The sequence below is a fragment of the Branchiostoma belcheri genome, unplaced genomic scaffold, assembly GCF_001625305.1.
Source record: "Branchiostoma belcheri isolate BF01 breed outbred unplaced genomic scaffold, Haploidv18h27 scaffold78, whole genome shotgun sequence".
Lineage (NCBI taxonomy): Eukaryota > Metazoa > Chordata > Leptocardii > Amphioxiformes > Branchiostomatidae > Branchiostoma > Branchiostoma belcheri.
In genome coordinates, this window is record NW_017804442.1 from 954,838 (window position 1) to 973,325 (window position 18,488).

General features: G+C 41.5%; 2 protein-coding genes and 1 long non-coding RNA gene across 5 annotated transcripts in view; 1 reads left to right on the forward strand and 2 right to left on the reverse strand.

Annotated features, from left to right (window-relative positions):
* LOC109485738 (sodium- and chloride-dependent glycine transporter 2-like) overlaps positions 1–5,458 on the forward strand; it is a 38,604-nt gene extending 33,146 nt beyond the window's left edge. For 2 of the 3 annotated variants that reach the window (XM_019789411.1, XM_019789414.1), the window contains exons 12-15: positions 2,190–2,289; positions 3,016–3,116; positions 4,102–4,269; positions 5,009–5,458. In XM_019789411.1, the coding sequence (XP_019644970.1) occupies positions 2,190–2,289; positions 3,016–3,116; positions 4,102–4,269; positions 5,009–5,149 (510 nt within the window). In that variant the 3' untranslated portion in view covers positions 5,150–5,458. The remainder of the gene's footprint in view (positions 1–2,189; positions 2,290–3,015; positions 3,117–4,101; positions 4,270–5,008) is intronic. The other variant, XM_019789413.1, reaches the window with a different exon arrangement.
* Positions 5,459–6,170: 712 nt separating this feature from the next.
* LOC109485801 lies at positions 6,171–8,521 on the reverse strand. The gene is made up of 2 exons (XR_002141150.1): positions 7,260–8,521; positions 6,171–7,185 (listed from the first exon to the last, which is right to left on the reverse strand). It is a non-coding gene; the product is annotated as an uncharacterized LOC109485801 (long non-coding RNA).
* Positions 8,522–9,756: 1,235 nt separating this feature from the next.
* LOC109485706 (p53-induced death domain-containing protein 1-like) lies at positions 9,757–18,024 on the reverse strand. Its single transcript, XM_019789372.1, has 13 exons — positions 18,014–18,024; positions 17,046–17,132; positions 16,176–16,205; positions 15,547–15,588; positions 15,089–15,134; positions 14,555–14,676; positions 13,649–13,976; positions 12,333–12,515; positions 11,815–12,125; positions 11,078–11,681; positions 10,956–10,992; positions 10,430–10,703; positions 9,757–9,850 (listed from the first exon to the last, which is right to left on the reverse strand). Exons 1-13 carry the CDS (start codon positions 18,022–18,024, stop codon positions 9,757–9,759), a joined length of 2,169 nt encoding a protein of 722 aa, XP_019644931.1.
* Positions 18,025–18,488: the final 464 nt, after the last annotated feature.

An 18,488-nucleotide genomic window follows, 5' to 3' on the forward strand; every position in this document is an offset into this window, starting at 1 on the left:
CCTCGCACATGTACGTAAATCTTTCCTTGTAGTGTTCATTATTAAGTTAGTTTAGCCCTAGCCCTAGCCCTAACCCCAACCACAACCTCAACAGTTACTGTAACTCTAACCTTAGCCCTAAGCCAATAGCCCTAACCCAAGCCCTTAAGGTAGCCACAGGGCACTGCTGGTGAATTTTGGGGAGGTATCAAAAATAGTACTTAGACTTAAGTATGGATCTTGATTTTTTTTCTCCAAGTACCTGATTGCAAGATGATAATTTATGCAAATTTTTATGACGTCATGATGACGTAATCAATAGTTATAGGCCACGCCCATTTCTACAAAACATTAATTTCCCTGGCTAACGACTCAATTTCCACGGCTAATATTTTGGTCAGATGTGCATAATGGTGGTTTCAATCAAAACACAGGAGCTTTTGTACATATATATCAAAATAGATTTTTTGTGAATTTTTTAGTGTAATTTTAATGACACCGACTATTCTGGGCCCTCGCCAGCGAATGCAGCAACGCAAGGCGTATGCCGCCCGTAGATTGAAAGTTCGGGTGGTAAACCTCCCGAAAATGTTGTTTTTTCTTCCTTCTTATGTGTAGTTTTCCCATAGTTGTGGCCTAAAATTTTGTCCAAGATCAAGTAATGCAGAAATATACCTCTGTCGGTCGTAAAAAGACGCAAATGTCCAGTTTTTTTGGCCAGTTTTCCACGCGCCGATCACTTCCGGGAAATAGCAGGTCAATGACCTTTCGTACTCACTCGCTGGCACGCAAAACAGCTTTGTTAGCAAGCAGCTACCTCCAGGGGGAGGAAAATTGAACAGCCAGCCACGCTTACCCAATAGTCACGTGACGCGATCCAAGATGGCGGACCCTAAATTGTGGAAAGCGCAGGGGGCTCGGGGAACGGCGGATAGCGGAAAGAAAGCTCGGTTCGCTAGACTTTCACGTTGTGGAAACGAAGCCCAAGGAGTTGGAGAAGGTGCTAGGACCTTAGTAGGAGCACAAGTTGTGAGCCACCCGTTGGATACGATGTCGCTGGCGATTACAACTCCTGGCAAACACATAAGTCGGGGGCAAATTATGCCGCTGCCGCAGAAGTTTTGCGAGAAAGGTGGTCCGGGTCGGACCCCATGTGATTTATACGCCTTTTATCGATACTACGGCAGTAGATGAGAATTTCTTATCCATTATCTGAGATAAATTTATGATCTACGTAGTCCTGACTCTTCGTAATTGTTTAGAATTTCTATTGTTCTGGCGCCATGGCGTGTAAATTTTGCATAGCATTTGAACTATTTTTCGGTTCGCACATACTTTGTGTTTATGCCCCATGCACGTGCATACTTGTGTTTGTGCTATACATGTGGGTACTTGTTTTTTTTTGTATTTATGCCATACATATGTAACCCGTTACGTGTATTTTTGCTATACATGTGTACTTTTGTTTTTGCCATACATGTGGGTACTTGTGTTTGTGCCATACATGTGGGTACTTGTACGGCTGCAAGAAGGCTTGTTATTGTTTGTTCGTATACTGTATTGTTTCTCTAAAAAAAACAGTCTACTACTACCACTTGTGTTTGTGCCATACATGTGATGTAAAGGATCTACCGCCGATTGTAATGTATGCGCTACAGCGCGGTCTGATTGGTCAGGCTGTTACAAAACTGGCATCACCCCCCCCCGACCAGGGAGTTGGAAACTGCAAGACAGTGCAAATTTTTGCACTTGAATTTCGCGGGCAAATGGCAACATATGGGGGAAAGGATGCCAGATTACGAAAATAGAGTTACATAGCTACTAGATTAGATGGTTGTTTTTATGAACAGCTTATTATGAAATTTTGGCTCAGCGGCTCTCAGCACTACCCTGACCAAACCTTAAGCTGTAGCCCTAACCCCCACTCCAACCCTAGCTGTAACCCTAGCCCTAGCCCCAACCCTAACCCTAACCCCAACCCTTACCTTAACCCTACATAGCCCTTAGCCTTATCCCTAGCCCTAACCCTAGTTCCACTCTGCAATAGTTCTAGGAAAGAATGAATTCTTGAACACCTCAATCCTTGGTTGATAACTCTGGTACTTGAAAGCATGGCTATTTCTTGTTCTCTTCTGGGCTGGTATTAGGTACTTAATGGTTGGGACGTCCACCAGTTCATTTCTGACACGGTTTTGTTTCTCCCCATGTAGGCTGGCATCTACCATGTTGTGCTGATCGACTCCTATGCCGGCACCTACCCCCTCATCATCGTGGCTATCATGGAGTGTATCGGCATCTCTTACCTCTACGGTAGGTACAACCAAGTTGTTCACAAGAAGATACATAATTACCTTACCTATACCTTTACCTAGTCTCATGTCTGAGGGTCGGGGACTATGGTGGCATCCAGTATCAGCCTCCTCCACTCCCTCCTGTCTCTGGCCCTGTGAGAGCACTCAGCCAGTGGCATGCCCATCCAGTCATTACTTGATCGTATTGTGCATTTTAAGTAGCAATGGCAATATTTGTTGAACTAAAGAACTAAAGTGGCTTTCTAGTGGGAAGGCAAAGAGAGAAAATGCAGAGTTCACCAGTCCTATAAGATATATGAAAAGCTTTGAAAACATGCGTATACTGTCAAGCCTGTCCAATTTATTACTACCCTCAAATCTTTTCCATTGGCTGACTATCCCTCTTTCTTCCTTCCTGAACCCCTTTGCATGATGCTAGTCCTGATGACCGTGACATGTAGCCATACCACTTCAGTTTTCATTTCTTTACTGTGGTTAGAACTCAGGTCTTTTTATTGGCATTAAGATCTTAGTTAAGATAACATAACACTTAAGAAACTTATAGAAACTGAGACAGGCTTGGAGGGCCTGGAACTTATTTCAGCAATGAACGACAAGCAGTTCTGGAGATCAAACTTTGTCCGCTCAACCTCTTCGGAGGATGAATGATGATGATGATGAAGTATGTTCAGTGTATTCTATTCATGAATGAGGAGGATGACAATTTTTTTTTGCTCCCTTCCAGGACTGAGACGTTTCTGTAAGGACATTGCGATGATGGCCGGATATCAGCCCAACTACTACTGGCAGGCAAACTGGGCCTTCATCACACCGGCCCTGCTTACTGTGAGTTCTCGTTTATTCGTCTTTCCCTCTTTCCCTACACGACATGAAAAGTGGGATTTGTCAATGACAACATTAGGCCACACCAATTTAATTTCTTGGTTAACGGATTTTCTAGAAAAAGGACTGTTTTCAACTGTTCAGGGCAAAATATGTGCATTTTGCATTTGATTCTGATTTTTTTTTTGCTAATCAGAAAAAAAAATGAAGCGGGCAAATCCGTTAACCAAGAAATTAAATTGGTGTGGCCTTATACCAAGTAATGGTTGCTTTGGGTGCCACATGTCCTGTGTGTATATGATTACTGAGGGAGGGGTAATGACTCAGTAAATCACGCTTTTAGGGGGGCCTGCAAGGGGAGGTCCCGACAACGCTCTACGCTGAATTTGGAAACCTCTCGATTACACTTTACGATAAATTCCAAGTGGCTACAACGCATTATGTAGACTTAAAACAGCGAATACGCTATGCAAAATGCGCAATTACGCTCTACGCTGAATTAGAGCGGCTCAAATATGCTTTACATAGAATTAAAACGGCCAATTATGCTCTACGGAAAAATCATGTCAAGTTGCTTGAGTAACAGTTTTTTTTGCATTTCTCCCTGTTCCAGTTCGTTCTGATCTTCAGTTTTGTGTTTCACAAAGACGTGACATACGGCACATGCACCAATGTTGAACATGACTTGTACAAAATACCCCTTACAAACTAATTTTCTGTCCTGAATTGGAGTGAAACATGAGAGTCAAAAATTCCCTGATGTGCAAGTTGCACCTGACCGCAAAGTATGTAGAGGACCAGTGGCAGATCTCATGATGTACATGACAGTTTTGTGTTTCACGAGGACGTGTCATGTGGCACGTGCACCAATGATGAACACGACTTGACTGTACAAAATTTTATACACATTATACATTTATGTACAGGGTTATACATTTATGTACTGGGTTAAAATTAACATTGAGTTCTGAATCTCTTGCCCCTCCAGTTCGTCCTGATCTTCAGTTTCGTGTTTCACGAGGATGTGTCCTACGGCGACTACACGTACCCGCTCTGGGCCGTTACCCTTGGCAACCTGATTCTGGTCTTCTGCGCCATCTGGATCCCCGGTGTGGCCATCTTCTGGCTCATCGTCACTCCAGGGTCGTTCTGGGAGGTAATTCAAGGATTTTCTGTCATAGTCTTGTAGAAGAAGGTTATTGCCTGTATCTGTCTGTATCTGTATAGCCGGTATAACCGCCTTTCGGCGTAACACACCACTGTCTGTGTGTGTGTGATGACTGTGTGTGTGCGTGTGTGCCTGTGTGTGTGCGTGTGTGTGTGTGTGTGTGTGCGCGTGTGTGTGTGTGTGTGTGTGTGTGTGTGTGTGTGCGACTGTGTGTGTGTGTGTGTGCATGTGTGTGTGTGTGTGTGCATGTGTGTGTGTGTGTGTGTGTGCGTGTGTGTGTGTGTGTGACTGTGTGTGTGTGTGTGTGTGCCTGTGTATGTGTGTGTTTGTGTGTGTGTGTCATAATCTTGTAGAAGTTTAAAAACTTTCTTCCTAGAATATAGTATGCATACTATATTAGTCCAGTGGTTAGTATCATAGCTTACGGCACCTGTACCATTGATCAGAAGATATAGTTCATAGTGGACTCAGAGAGCGATGCATTCTTCCTCCTTCCACTTCTCTCTGCACATGCCTAACTTTATGCTGTCTGTAAGCTCTGTTAAACAGTAGTTACAAAATGCACTTCCGTCAAGGAGGATACAAAGTTGATTCCTATTGAAATTTTAGTTGAAAACATGTAGTAAACTTATTCTCTAACAGACCTTTGTCACAACCAGTTGTCAGAGCCAAACTTGCCTGTTTCCTGTCACATTATGTTTACATCTGTTGTTTTCTTCCCTTCCAGCGTCTGCGTAAGGTGACGTCCCCGACAGACACGTGGGGCCCTCACCTGCCCCAGCACCGCGACGAACGCTACGCCAACATGGCCAACCCTTCCGCTGGCATCGGCGCCAAGTACACACCCAACGACGGCACAAAGCTTTAGACTGCACTACCAACATGTACTAGGCTGCCGACTTGGACAGAGTTAAGCTAGCTTCCAAAAAATGACTTATTGGTTTCTGAGACTGACTGACGGTTGAATCTTGGCATGACAGCACAACATTTTAGGCCCTGCTGTCATTGACACATAGGATTCTGACTGGGACAGAGTTAAGCTAGCTTCCGACTATTAAAGGTCTTGCCTGCTCTAGATTCTCTTCAGCAACCTGAATTTCTGCTGGAAAAAATGACTTCTTCGCTTCTGAGATTGACTGAGTTGAATCTTGGCATGATGGCACAAAACTTTAGACCATGCTACCAACATGTAGGCTTCTTACTCAAGGGACAGAGTTAAGCTAGCTTCCGTCTATGGTCTTGCCAGCTCTAGATTCTCTTCATCAAACTGAATTTCTGCTGGAAAAAATGACTTCTTGGCTTCTTAGATTGACTGAGTTGAATCTTGGCATGACGGCATAAAACATTAGACCGTGCTACCAACATGTAGACTTCGGACTGGGACAGAGTTAAGCTAGCTTCCGACTTTGGTCTTGCCAGCTCTAGATTCTCTTCAGTCATATCTATTTCTGCTGGAAAGTTGACTTGACTTGCCTTCTGAGATTGACCGAGTTGAAATCTTCTTCTTATCATACAAAGAGGTAAAGTTTGTCTGGCAAGTTGAGGAAATGGTTGTAAGTTTTGCCCAAATGTGCAACAAAATTTCTGTTGCCTGGAGGGTCAAAATGAAGAATGGTGCTCTGAGAATCTATGCTTCAAATACTAAGAAATGGAATCCTAACGTGTCAGAAGCTAGTTTAACTCTGCCTTAAAAAGCAAGAAAACAAAACAGAAAACAATTGTTATCTACTGAAAGAGGTGAAGTTCCATGCAGGTTCCCGTATCTACATCATTATGAATCATTAAGTCTGTGTCTTTGGCCTCTTTGAAGCCAGGCTTTTGCCAACGTTGGAAATTTTGCTGCTCAGACCAGGCTTAAAGTTTTAACCAATCTTACAATTCCCGTATTAGGAGCAAATCAGAGACTGTGCTAACAAAAATTGGAAAGACTTTGATCAAGCTATGCCTGGTGCAGAGTTTTAAAGTCCGATAAACTCCAAAGAACGTGCAAAAGCCTTGTTTTAAAGAGCCAGTGCTGATGGAATGTGACGGTTACTCTACAGCTGAATAATATGAACTGTTGTCTCGACTGCTGCTGACAGTATTGTATCCTGTGATGACCACTTGCGCCTTAGAAAACACAAACTTCGCTTTAGGCTTTAGTTTCTCTCCGAACCAGGTCTTTGAAACGAAGCGAAAATCGAAAACAAGGAGCTGAGCTTTTTACGAAATCGAGTTCGGATTGACGAGACCTGGAATCTGAGTTTCATGTCCCAAATTTGAGTCCTCCGTGGTTGCGTACATGTATAGCAAGCTCTGCATTTAGGCTTTACCACAGAAAGAAAAACAAAAATCTAGTGCCATAGGGATATTTTCCATTCTAACAAAAATGCTTAAAATGAAAGCTTCATGTCTGGAAATGCCAAAAAAATTTTGCTGTACTAAAGTTAGTTTTTGCTGATGTATGTATATATTTGTAAGATGCTTTTCTTTTTGGAGACTGTACTTACAATTCATTTTAACCCTTATCCTGCTGCATTTGCTGTGACCTGTACATGTGGGGTACAGTGATGCGTACTTAGAAGAAAAAGGGTTAAAGTATGATATTGTGTGTCAGTTGGTGCAGGGTTTAAGGTACATTCAAAATTTTATTCAAATTTCCATTCCATCACCAACTTCTAAATTACCAGCCAATTCCTCAAAGTCATCCTCCTAATGGACCCTATGGCCAGCAATGGAACAGTCTGAAGGCAACAAGAAAACATTACAGACCATACCACTCTCGTCTTCATGGGGGTGGATAGGGCAGAGCAAATTAAATCTTTGTGTAGGCACTGATGCTGCTAGGTACAGTAACTGTGTATAGAAGTGTGCATTCAGTAGAACTAAAAGAAGTAGCAATATTGTGCCAGTGCTAAGGCATGCCTGACTTGCACACTCAACGTAAAAATCATGAACAAACTGTTAAAAAACTGATCAGAAACTTTCAAACACTAAACCAGACTTTCACATTCAACGTAAAAATGAAGACCAAACTGTTAAAAATTTCATCAGAAACACTCAAACGCTTGGAAGCTTAAAGTACTTACGAAGAAAAACATTCCTAAAATTTGCTGAGCCATCAGAAAAATACAAAAACAAAAACAATTTGTACATATCAGACTCTTCGTCAGTTTGTGGCCATTGCTGTCAACAAAAGATCAGAATTTCTGCCTTGTACAAAGATGCCTGAAAAAAACAACTGCCATATCTGAGCAAAGACTCGAGTCTTGAAACAGTGGAGACTCTTGCTAAGATAAAAATGCTTCTATTAAACAATCATAGAAGATATACTTTCAACAAAAGAGTCACTAGTGATAGTATTTTTGTACGTTCACTTTCCGTGGCCAAAGCAAGTCTTATTTTTATCGACTTCCCCGGATATAGCTTTTGCGTATTAGCCCAGCTGTTGGTCTATATATAAATATATGAATATACATAATATACATATATGGAGGATGTATATTTTCTACTGCCCGTAGGTGAAACGATTTTGCTCTTGTTGATGCTATTTATCGAGTTCAGATGGTCGGTGAATATAACATGTGAGCACATAGACTATATATTGTTCAACATGCTTCCAAATGTGTAGTTGTGGTCAAGAGTACCAAATGTATAGTTTAAGAAGCCACAGCCACACAAATAGGTGCATCATCAGTATCTGTGCTGACATCATCGAATCATGTGCACGGCTTTGTCACCATCATCAAATGACGTCATGTAAGAGATGTAGATATGCGATCAGTAAAAAGAACACTTTTAGAAAAAAACAACAGATAATCAGAAAAATGGGTGAGGCAGGTGAACAGAAGATCAACTGTATTATTTGTGATTATTTTTTGTATGATGCTTTTGCGAGAGGATGTCTTGTTAAGTTTGCCCGTCTTCGAATGACGTTGAGCGTAAGAAATGTGAAGTAAGGATGTCTTGACAATCATTAGTAAGTTTGTGTGTTGTAGGATTATATATATATAGCGGTGTATTCAATCATAAAGGTCCAAAGTTTAAACATGAGTATCAGTAGACTATATTATCTATGCAGCAAGTTTATTGTACCCAACATGATGTAAAATCACACCGTGTGTGCGGCTAGCATGTATATTTTCTGCTGCTCTCAATTTTATTCACTCGTTTTTACCCATGTGAATTGGGCATTATATTTGTTAGGGTGCGTTTTTAGCTGAAATAAATGTGAGGAAAATCCATTGCCTTTGTGTACTTATTCAGTGTTAGTATGTATTGTAGGAGTTACATTGACTGTCTTTTTTTGCTTGTTGGTGTGGGTATCACTCTATCGTATCCTTTTTCGGCATGACTTATAAGTCACCAACCAACAAACCGCAAAATCATAAACTTTTATTATAATGTTACAATCCGACACACGAGTACAAAGCCACAGTTAAAAGCTACTTAATTAAGTTGCAATATCAAAAACCACTTCCCTGCAAGGTTTGGCGTACAAGACGGATACAGACTTTAGTTACAAGAAAGCAGCTGAAGCACAATAGTAGCCGATAGCGCCTATAAAGTACGTCTATCATAGACAAGCAAAAATTACCAGAAAATGAATGAATTGACCCAAGAAATTGGCAAAGTGCACGTGCCCTTAAGGCGGGTAATCATGTATTTAGTTGATGGAGGTCCATTGCTACAGTTTTTCTTAGTTTCTAGTTTACATTCAACGTTGGTTCATCATGAAAAGACAATGATTGTGAGGACGTCCCCTTACTTGAAATTCTGTCCTGTGAAAATGATGATTCTCGGAACGATTTATTCAGATTGAAAGACAGACAATCATGATAAAACTTTGTGCCGCAACAAAGTAACTGTACAACTCTTCAATAAAATCTACAACTCTCTTTCCACAATCAATTGCTAATTGGCCCCTAACTCTCTCCATAACCTTGCCATAACCTCTATTTACATTGTTCTTCACCGCTATTACAATTTTCCAACAGTTTCAAGTTTACATAGAAGTTTTATTGCAAATTCATGCCCTAGGGCTAATTGCACGAACAGAAGAAACATTTGGTATAAAAACAGATAATTAGTACACATAGAACTACTGATAACTGAGATAACTAAGAAAGTACTAGTAAAAACTACTGGGTTTGACTTCTTTTTACATGTAACGTTGGCTCATCGTAGAAAATGACATGTACAGTGAGGAAATTCCTTATCGAGTTCCCTTACTATGGACACTTCCCCTAACGGTTTATTGGAAGATGCTCAAAACGCTCTAAGCATGAACATGTGTCAACTGTCTTCTCATGGTATGTATTCAATTGGCACCCAACCATACCCTTGTTGAGTAAACTGTATTACCTTTGACTATCACAGATGCGTTGCTACAGACAAAAACCTGCATCTAACAATGTTTACACGAGACCTGATTGGTTGAGAGCAATACTAGGCTAGAAAAGTACAAGATGTCTTTCGCTACTTTAAGTATCAGGATTACTTCAGTTGATACCTCAGTGGACCGCTGACGAGGATCGTCGAGTCAGGTGTTACACTAATGTTTCTCTCACCGTTGCTGCACGGGCTGTACCTGCATGTATAACCAACATTTCTGTCACTACGGTTAATATCAAACATGTAATATATTGGGAAAATTGTTTGAACCCCCCCCCCTCTCCGGATGACCTGAAAAAAAAAGGAATAAAAGAAGGCCTGAAATGGAATGTGATGTTAGGCGTGTATCAAAATATGATGAACAGGCAATAAAGCTGTTTTATCAATTGTGCTTATAATTCATTCAATAATCTAGTCATTTACAAGTAAATCAAATACAAGCATATTAGCAGGGAAAATGATCTTGCTAAATTTGATAGACGCCAATATGATGTCGACTGTTACCTTTTCGGCGGGCAGTTTCTTCTTGTCCCCTTGCCGGTGGTGGACTCAGCCTGGTGGCACAAGACAATAGAGATGAATTATCCACGACCACTTGCTAGGCGCCTCAGCCTCATATTATAACGTTGTAACAAATTTTACAAAACAAAACAAAGATAGAAAAAATAAAACTCATAATGTGGCTGGGGACAAATTCACTCATGTTTCTGCTTTTTTGGTTGAATATTAGGTCCAAAATTTACAAAATCACTTGCATCGAGCAACGCATACCTACCCATAGTTTGCAACTTGTTGTGGATATTTCTTCAACTCATCCACGACGCTCTGCAGCCCTGCCTCTGACAGAGCCTCCATCAGGACCTCTATGGTAGCGGCGTCTCCCTTCTCCTTCTTCCATTCCTGCAGCATGTCCATGCAGCGGGACTTGTCGTCGCGGTTTCTGCCGGCAATGTTGTTGATGTCGGCCCTCTCAAATCCAAGATGGAAGGCCAAATCTTGCCAATCCGAGCTCACGTTTTCCTTGATGAAATAGAATGTCTTCCGAATGTCTGAAAAATAAGATTACACAGTGTAATTTTTGGGAAACGTACTTGTGGCATTAAGTGTGCGTGGCTTCACGTGGCTTGGTGATAGCATATAGCGGCAGACTGTCACGCTGATCAGATCAAATCATCAGACCTATAACGAAATGTTGGCAAAACAAATTAAAAGAGTCCTTTTATCGAAATTTATTGAAAATGTATGTTGGTGACGTTAGTTGTCTTTTGAATTATTATATGTAATTAAATAATTTGTCTCACCTTTCAAAGTACTGCCGTAAATCGCCCCCTCTGTACTCTGGAAAAACAAACATGCCAATTATTACCAGCTTGTCGTTTTACACTATCTCTAACAGATTAAAAAGCACAGGAATGATACTGACCACTTTTGGAGTGTGATACGGCACATGGATTGGAAGCTGGCACAGCAACTTTGCCTCCAAAACGTCTGGTGCTTGTGGATTCCCCTTTTTGTCGTGTGCCTTGCGCAAGAAGGTTATCCTTCTCTTGATGTTTCTATCTTCCTCTGTAAGGACTTCAACGAGTGGTAAGGCATGGAACACAACAAATCCTTCGCCATCTAAAGCCCTTTGCCCCCCTTTGTCCGCCAAAGCCATGACCTGCATCTGAAGACGATTGACTCTACGCTGACTGTGAAAGGTGAGGTGTTGTGTCTCATCGCTCTCTGGACTGAAGGGCGCGACCGATACGTTTCCCTGGACGGTCACTAGCACTTTTTGTCCTTGAAATAGCCCCACGGATTCAGAAGGTAGAGGACCTGTGTAACCCTTTTGAATGAGCGATGCGCTTTTCTTTTCTGCATCGTCAGCAAGTGTGCATTCTATGACGACGTGTTTCATGTTGTCCGCCTGCTGCAGTAACAAGAACTGCACTGGGCTTTGTTGAAGCCATTTGCAAAGACTTGAGAGGAAGGGTTCCAGCACTTCTTCATTACCGTAGCGGTCCACAAGACTCATTACAATCCATCTGGAAATGAGAAATACAGGACAACGTTTTAAGGAACAGGCTTCAGTGACAAAGCCTTTCAAAGGCATACTGGTAGATTTTTTTATCTCGTAATTTGACGTTTTCTGTATATATTTAGTGACCATAAGATTACCTGGTGAAATGAGTAACTTCAAACTCCACAAACTCCTGTGTAACCCGGCTGATAGTAACGTTGTCTGTCACATCAATCCAGTCTTCTGTTCCCTCCTCACATGACATCACCCTCAGTTTGGTGGGCCCCTCATGTTGGATGTCCATGTAGTGTTGAGGATGTGGGACTCGCACTGTGACCGGTTTGTGGAACTGGACTTCGGAGGTCGACACAGTCTCGACATTGACTATCGGGCTGGTGCCAACAAGGTTGATGAAAGACTGGTCCTTTGCCTTGATGTTCTCAATTGCTCTTGTTGGAATCTCTTGCACCTACGATTGAAATGAACTTCTGAGTTCGTTTTACAATGTAGATTCAAGAACTAGGTAAGTATACAAATGTTACTTTATTACTACTTACTACACTTTACTAAATGAATTAATTTAGCGACAGAAAATGTGGGAATGTTTGCGTAATATCTATCAGGACAGTGGCCATCGAACGTTCTTCAAGTTACTAGTACTTCATTAAATCCTTACCTGAATTGAAACAGGTGTCTCTGTAGTCACAGCCTGTTCCGGGAAGCTGATTTGTACCGCAGGCTGGGTTGATGACGTCAGAATGCGCCCTGCTTTGGGCACAATACACTGGTCCTCTTTGGGTTGACTGATGACGGCAAAGATGGAGAAGTGATCCACTGATACGGAAAGCTTGTATTTGCTCTGAAATGAAATACATTATATGTTATAGAGGACGGTCCGGATCAGGCATCAGTAGTCATTCTAGTGTCCAACATCTATGTTTGTCTATGAATCTATGTGATTATAATGCCTATTTCTTTACTACAGGATTTAGTATGAAAACAAGGAGAAGTCGTAGACATCATCCCTCCATGAAATAGCTTGTTATTTTGTAATCTTTTGGTGTATTTCAATAGAGATATTATGAGTCAAACTTTGTTTTTATCAGCAGAATGATTTGTGGTGGCACTTTGTATTTATCAAGCTGTCATGTGCAGGCGTTTAGTGTCTTGTTACCATGGTTTGTTTACTTTGATGGCCAGCAGGTCATTTGCCTTAGCCTGGGTACCATCCCCAGTAGTATATTCGCAAACTCTATAACTGTTATAGAGTTTGCGAATATACTACTGGGGATGGTACCCAGGCTACATTTGCCTGTACATGTAGGTCAATGACCAGACAGGCAAATGACCTGCAGACCAGACAAACAAGATTTATTTTCCTGCAGACTTTGTCTAGGGGTAAAAATAGATAGGGCTGCCTGGGTCTGACCTGCCAGCTGGAGGTATAAACAAAAACACTCTGTCCCAACTTTTGGGTCAAACAGACCATCCTATCATGAAGTAGGGGTGAAAAAGTGAAAATCCTTTTAAATTAAGCAATAAAAATATGCGACAACCTTCTAATGCACTCCAAAACACAAAGAGACTCAACAACTACCCACATACCAAAAATCATACCAAACCATCCCCCAGATTTTCCAAACATTCAACACAAAAAGTCCAACATTAAACATTTTGTAAATATCAAACGCAAACAGCTAGGGGACCCAAATTTAAACCACTAAACCATGGTAATAACAACTACATGCTACCTTAATATCGCACAAACAGTCCATAACGCGAAAACAACAGAATAAAAAAATTAAACTGCAGTACCAAGGTCAATCACCAGGGGCTCAAAGTCAACCTACACAATCTCCAAGGCCCCATCCATCAATCTGCCAAATATCGTACAGTTCCTTCTCACCGATCTTCAGATATCAGACCAAACATGAAACGGAGTAAAAACAGTACCCCCATTTTCATGGAGGGTAATTATGTTTCTCCACGTACTTCTTTAGTGGTTTTGAGTTTCGTCCAATGTGCCCTGTCCTCAGTGACCCACACGGCAGCTTCCCTGGCGCCATCTAACGACTTGCTGCTGTACTGCATCTGCACAGTGACAGGTTTGCGGAAGGTTGTCCCGTGCGGACCCAGCTCTATGACGTCACTCACTAACATCTCTCCGTCCTTCAGGGGGAGAGTGACGTCATTGGGGCTGATGACCTGACAGGTGATTTCTGTTTCCATGGTAACGGCTCCAGGAGGTAAAGAGACGGTGCAATGCGCGGTTTTCAGGTTTCCTCCTTCTGGGCCCATTTTCAGCTTGTTGGTGAAAGGACTGTGAGAGAACGTGAAATTCCATTATACACCTCGCATAAAAAGGAATGTGTCTACAGAATTACCAATCCAATGAGTGGCTTCACTCAGTATGATGGATAATGATGTTGTCACTTGTATCACATGAATATTTGAAGCAAAGTATGTGTAAAAGTTTTATAGAAATATACTATTACCAACAATAAGCATATCAACCAACACAGATGAACTTTCATGCTAATATTATGTCTGTTTTAGGCTAGTATTCTAAGCAACCCTCTTCTGCAGATTAGACGTGAAATAATAAACTAGTAAATATAAGTAAAGTGAAGTAAAAGTTATGGTGTGTGTTTCTAGTAACTGCTATGCTTTACCGATATTAGAACATTATTATTGGAATTCTCAGATTGCTTACTTGTACAGTCGACAACGTTTTGACCAATAATTACAATATGGAAATATTTCTTGTTCAAGATTTATAGATTATATGGGAAATGGGCGTCTTCGAATGTTAGGCTTCACAAATTTTAAATGGACAGAATTCGTGACAAGACCCCATTAATATTGATATTACATGAATAGAAACAAGATTTTACCTACCGGGTCAACTTTTCTGCTGCAAAGAGCTCGAGAATCTTCTTCCTTCCCTCCAGGATGCGATCTTTATCATGTGATGGAACGTCTGTACTACTTGCCGCTATGTCCTCAGGAGTCCTGCGGAGCTACACAGAAAACAGCAGACATTAGACTGGCACATTAGGTTATTTTAGAACAAGATTTTGATAAGCGCAGGACATGGAATACATAAATGATTGCCGAGGTGAACTAGAGAGTTATGCTAATTTCGATACTCAAATATGTAAATGCCATTGAAGGTAGAATAAAAATATAAATCGCTACGACCGTAAGCCGCACAGAACCTCTGCGCTCTACATACAAATATGCATCTATATCTCCTTCATACCTAAAACATTTCATTGAAAAATCTATGGTAAGCCTGTCCCCATTGTCCTAATAAACACTAATGATGCGTGAAGTTCAGCACTCAAACATGTCCATCACCTGTAGTATCAACCCTTACCTTGTTCCTACTGTCCACCTGTGCTCCAGCCTTCATTAGGAGTTCAGCAACACCAACATGTCCTCCTGTAGCTGCACGGTGAAGTGGCGTGTATGCCAGCTGTAAACAAGAACAGGGGCGACATTACATGGTAAGAGAAGTCCCGATTACCCTAATAAACATTAAATATGCGTGATGTTCAACACTCAAACATGCCCATCCCCTGTAGTGAGTAACAACACTTACCAGATCCCTACTGTCCACCTGTGCTCCAGCCTTCAGGAGGAGTTCAGCAACACCAACATGTCCTTCTGACGCTGCCTTGTGTAGTGGCGAGTCTTCATACTATATCGGCAGGAACAGAGATGACATTACATGGGAAGCCTGTCTTCATTACCCTAATAAACTCTACAAAATATGGGTGACATTCAACACTCAAACATGTCCATCACCTGTAGTAAGCATCAACCCTTACCTGATTCCTTCTGTCCACCTGTGCTCCAGCCTTCAGGAGGAGTTCAGCAACACCAACATGTCCTCCTGTAGCTGCACGGTGAAGTGGCGTGTATGCCAGCTGTAAACAAGAACAGGGGCGACATTACATGGTAAGAGAAGTCCCGATTACCCTAATAAACATTAAATATGCGTGATGTTCAACACTCAAACATGCCCATCCCCTGTAGTGAGTAACAACCCTTACCTTGTTCCTACTGTCCACCTGTGCTCCAGCCTTCAGGAGGAGTTCAGCAACACCAACATGTCCTCCTGAAGCTGCATGGTGAAGTGACGTGTTTTCATACTATTGAGCAGGAACAGAAATGACATTACATGGGAAGAAAAGCCAAAGAACCTAATAAACATTAAATATGCATGATAGCTTAGTCAAACAATCAAATATGTCCATCATCTGTAGTAAGCATCAACCCTTACCTCATCCCTACTGTTCACCCGTGCTCCAGCCTTCAGGAGGAGTTCAGCAACGCCAACATGTCCTCCTGAAGCTGCCTTGTGAAGTGCCTTGTCTTTGTCCTGTAACAGCAGGAACAGAGATGACATTACATGAGAAAAGAAACCTGTCTCCATCATCCTAATAAACACTAAATATGCCTGACGTTAAACACTAAAACATGTTCATCACCTGTAGTAAGCAACAACCCTTACCTTGTTCCTACTGTCCACTCGCGCTCCAGCCTTCAGGAGGAGTTCAACAACACCAACATGTCCTCCTGAAGCTGCATCGTGAAGTGGCGTGTCTCCAGTCAGCTGGAACAGAGATGACATTACATGGGAAGAAACGTCTGTTTTCAATATACCAATAAACATTGAATGTTGGACGCGTTCAACACTCAAGCATGTTCATTACCTGTATTACGGATCAATCCTTACCTCGTTTCTACTGTCCACCTGTGCTCCAGCCTTCAGGAGGAGTTCAGCAACACCAACATGTCCTCCTGAAGCTGCACAGTGAAGTGGCGTGTCCCAATACTGTGAAAGCAGGAACAGAAATGGTATTACGTATACATGGTAGGAGAAGCTCATTTGTTTTTTTGATGAACATTTTGAAAATTATCACTTCACATCATTTTACTTGACGTTATTTGCACTATGTCGTGGGAATAGAGCCTATCAAAACCATTGAGGGATAAACACTAAATGTGCGTAACGTTCAATATTCAAACATGTCCCTCTTCCGTTTATTACGTGTCTCTCTGTGCTCCAGCCATTTCCCACATAAGGTTATCCTGTCCAGTATGTAATATTTTTTACCTGGAGACAAAGAACAGTTGTATGTCATAGGGGCCAACTACAGTGTGTTTAATAGTTCAGCTCATGCCACTGAAGAGGGTCGCCAGTGTTTTGAAACGCCTGTGAACCGGATTACTTACATCGAGCGGAAAGAAAAGTAACTTCGTATATATATATGTGTACATAGGGACCCACAACCAACCTGAGGGACGACATCGCCCCGCCCCTTAACCTGACCTGTGATAAAACAGGATTGTTGTAAAAAGTCTGTTTCTCCCTACTCACCACGCCGACACAGTTGACATCCACTCCATGTCGGATAAGGACCACCACCTTCTCTTCATCTCCTCTATCAGCTGCAAGACGGAGGTCCTGAAGAAAGCGGAATTCATCATCTTAATGCAGCAGGAAAAAAATACAGAGGTAGGAAAAACATCATAACCCGCCCTTCTACAAGCATCTAGTGTATTTGGTATCATTTGTATACTTAAGGATATCATGTCACTGGTATTATCTTTATAAGTCATTCCCTCAATGTTATGATAAAACCACCTCAGGTTTGATTGATATTTAAAGTACATGATTGTGCAAACTTTGCCAGCAATAAAAGGAGAAGGAATAACAGAATTTCATATTGTTGAAACGATGAACGTTTTCGAGTGGCCATTCAACACTTTTTATATATCAACATATGCATCAAGTAGCAATCCAGGTATTCAGACGTCTTCGTCAATATATGTTATCTGAACAGCGCTACAGTTAGATCTATTGCAAATTATCAGATGCGATATGGTTACCAGGTAAACATTGAATCAAGCCTCGGCAACCGACGTTCAAAGTCCACAGACGTCTATGCTGGGCCACGTACTATGCCACGTACACCCAAAACGTAGTTATAACACTTGTTTTTGCCTTAAATGTTCATTTTCAGGTACGAAATCAATTAAAATGTCCGTATAATTATGATATTTCCTCCATGATACCTGTTATACTCCCACAAATAAATCAAAACTTCGTTATATTAGTTGGTCACAGCCGAACGCCAATAAAAGATAAACCACTGTATTGAAATTCTACAACAAAGCATAAGGTAGGTAAAGAGTTTACCTCTTCAAGTTCCCGCTTGGCCCTGGACATCTTGCTTGACTTGTACCTTTCTCACGAAGGTTTTCGGTCTTGAGTCTTGGCAGGAGTACAGTAAATTTTCACGGTCTTTGGTCGGGTGCGTAACGGTGGGGGAAGTTTCCGCCTACCTTTCCGCCATTTTTATCGATCGGACGATGACCTTAACATGACGTAATCTGGACTGTACCATTCACCATTAATTTGCTATGTTATTTACAATGGTGAGTTAAAATGTCTACATAATTTTTTCGCGGCCATTTTTACACACCATGCTACCATTTGAAAGCAATACAAACATGGGTACATATGACTTTTCTTTGTCTTCCAATGCTATCCGTTATTGTCTTTCATAATTTTTTAGAACCTCTTCAAAGGACTGATTAGAAAAACATTATCTTCGGAGAGGTTTTTAAGTAATAATCTTCCTCAAATTGCATTTACCATTACCCCATTAGCATTATACAACATGAAGTTTCCGTTATGTTACTTCTTTCTTACAGTTTTCGTACATGTACAAACATCACACGAGGCACACTGTATCTCATGGACTCAAATAATGAATCATTTATTGAACGCAGAGCGCTGCTGCATCAGGTGCCAACG

What these genes read in the sequence shown, in the direction of transcription:
- LOC109485706 (XM_019789372.1), bottom strand. An exon ending in AACTCAAAACCACTAAAGAA is followed by an intron (nt 12,516 to 13,648) that starts GTACGTGGAGAA and finishes ATTTCATTTCAG; the next exon opens with AGCAAATACAAGCTTTCCGT. An exon ending in CAACAAGTTGCAAACTATGG is followed by an intron (nt 9,851 to 10,429) that starts GTAGGTATGCGT and finishes TTATACATGCAG; the next exon opens with GTACAGCCCGTGCAGCAACG.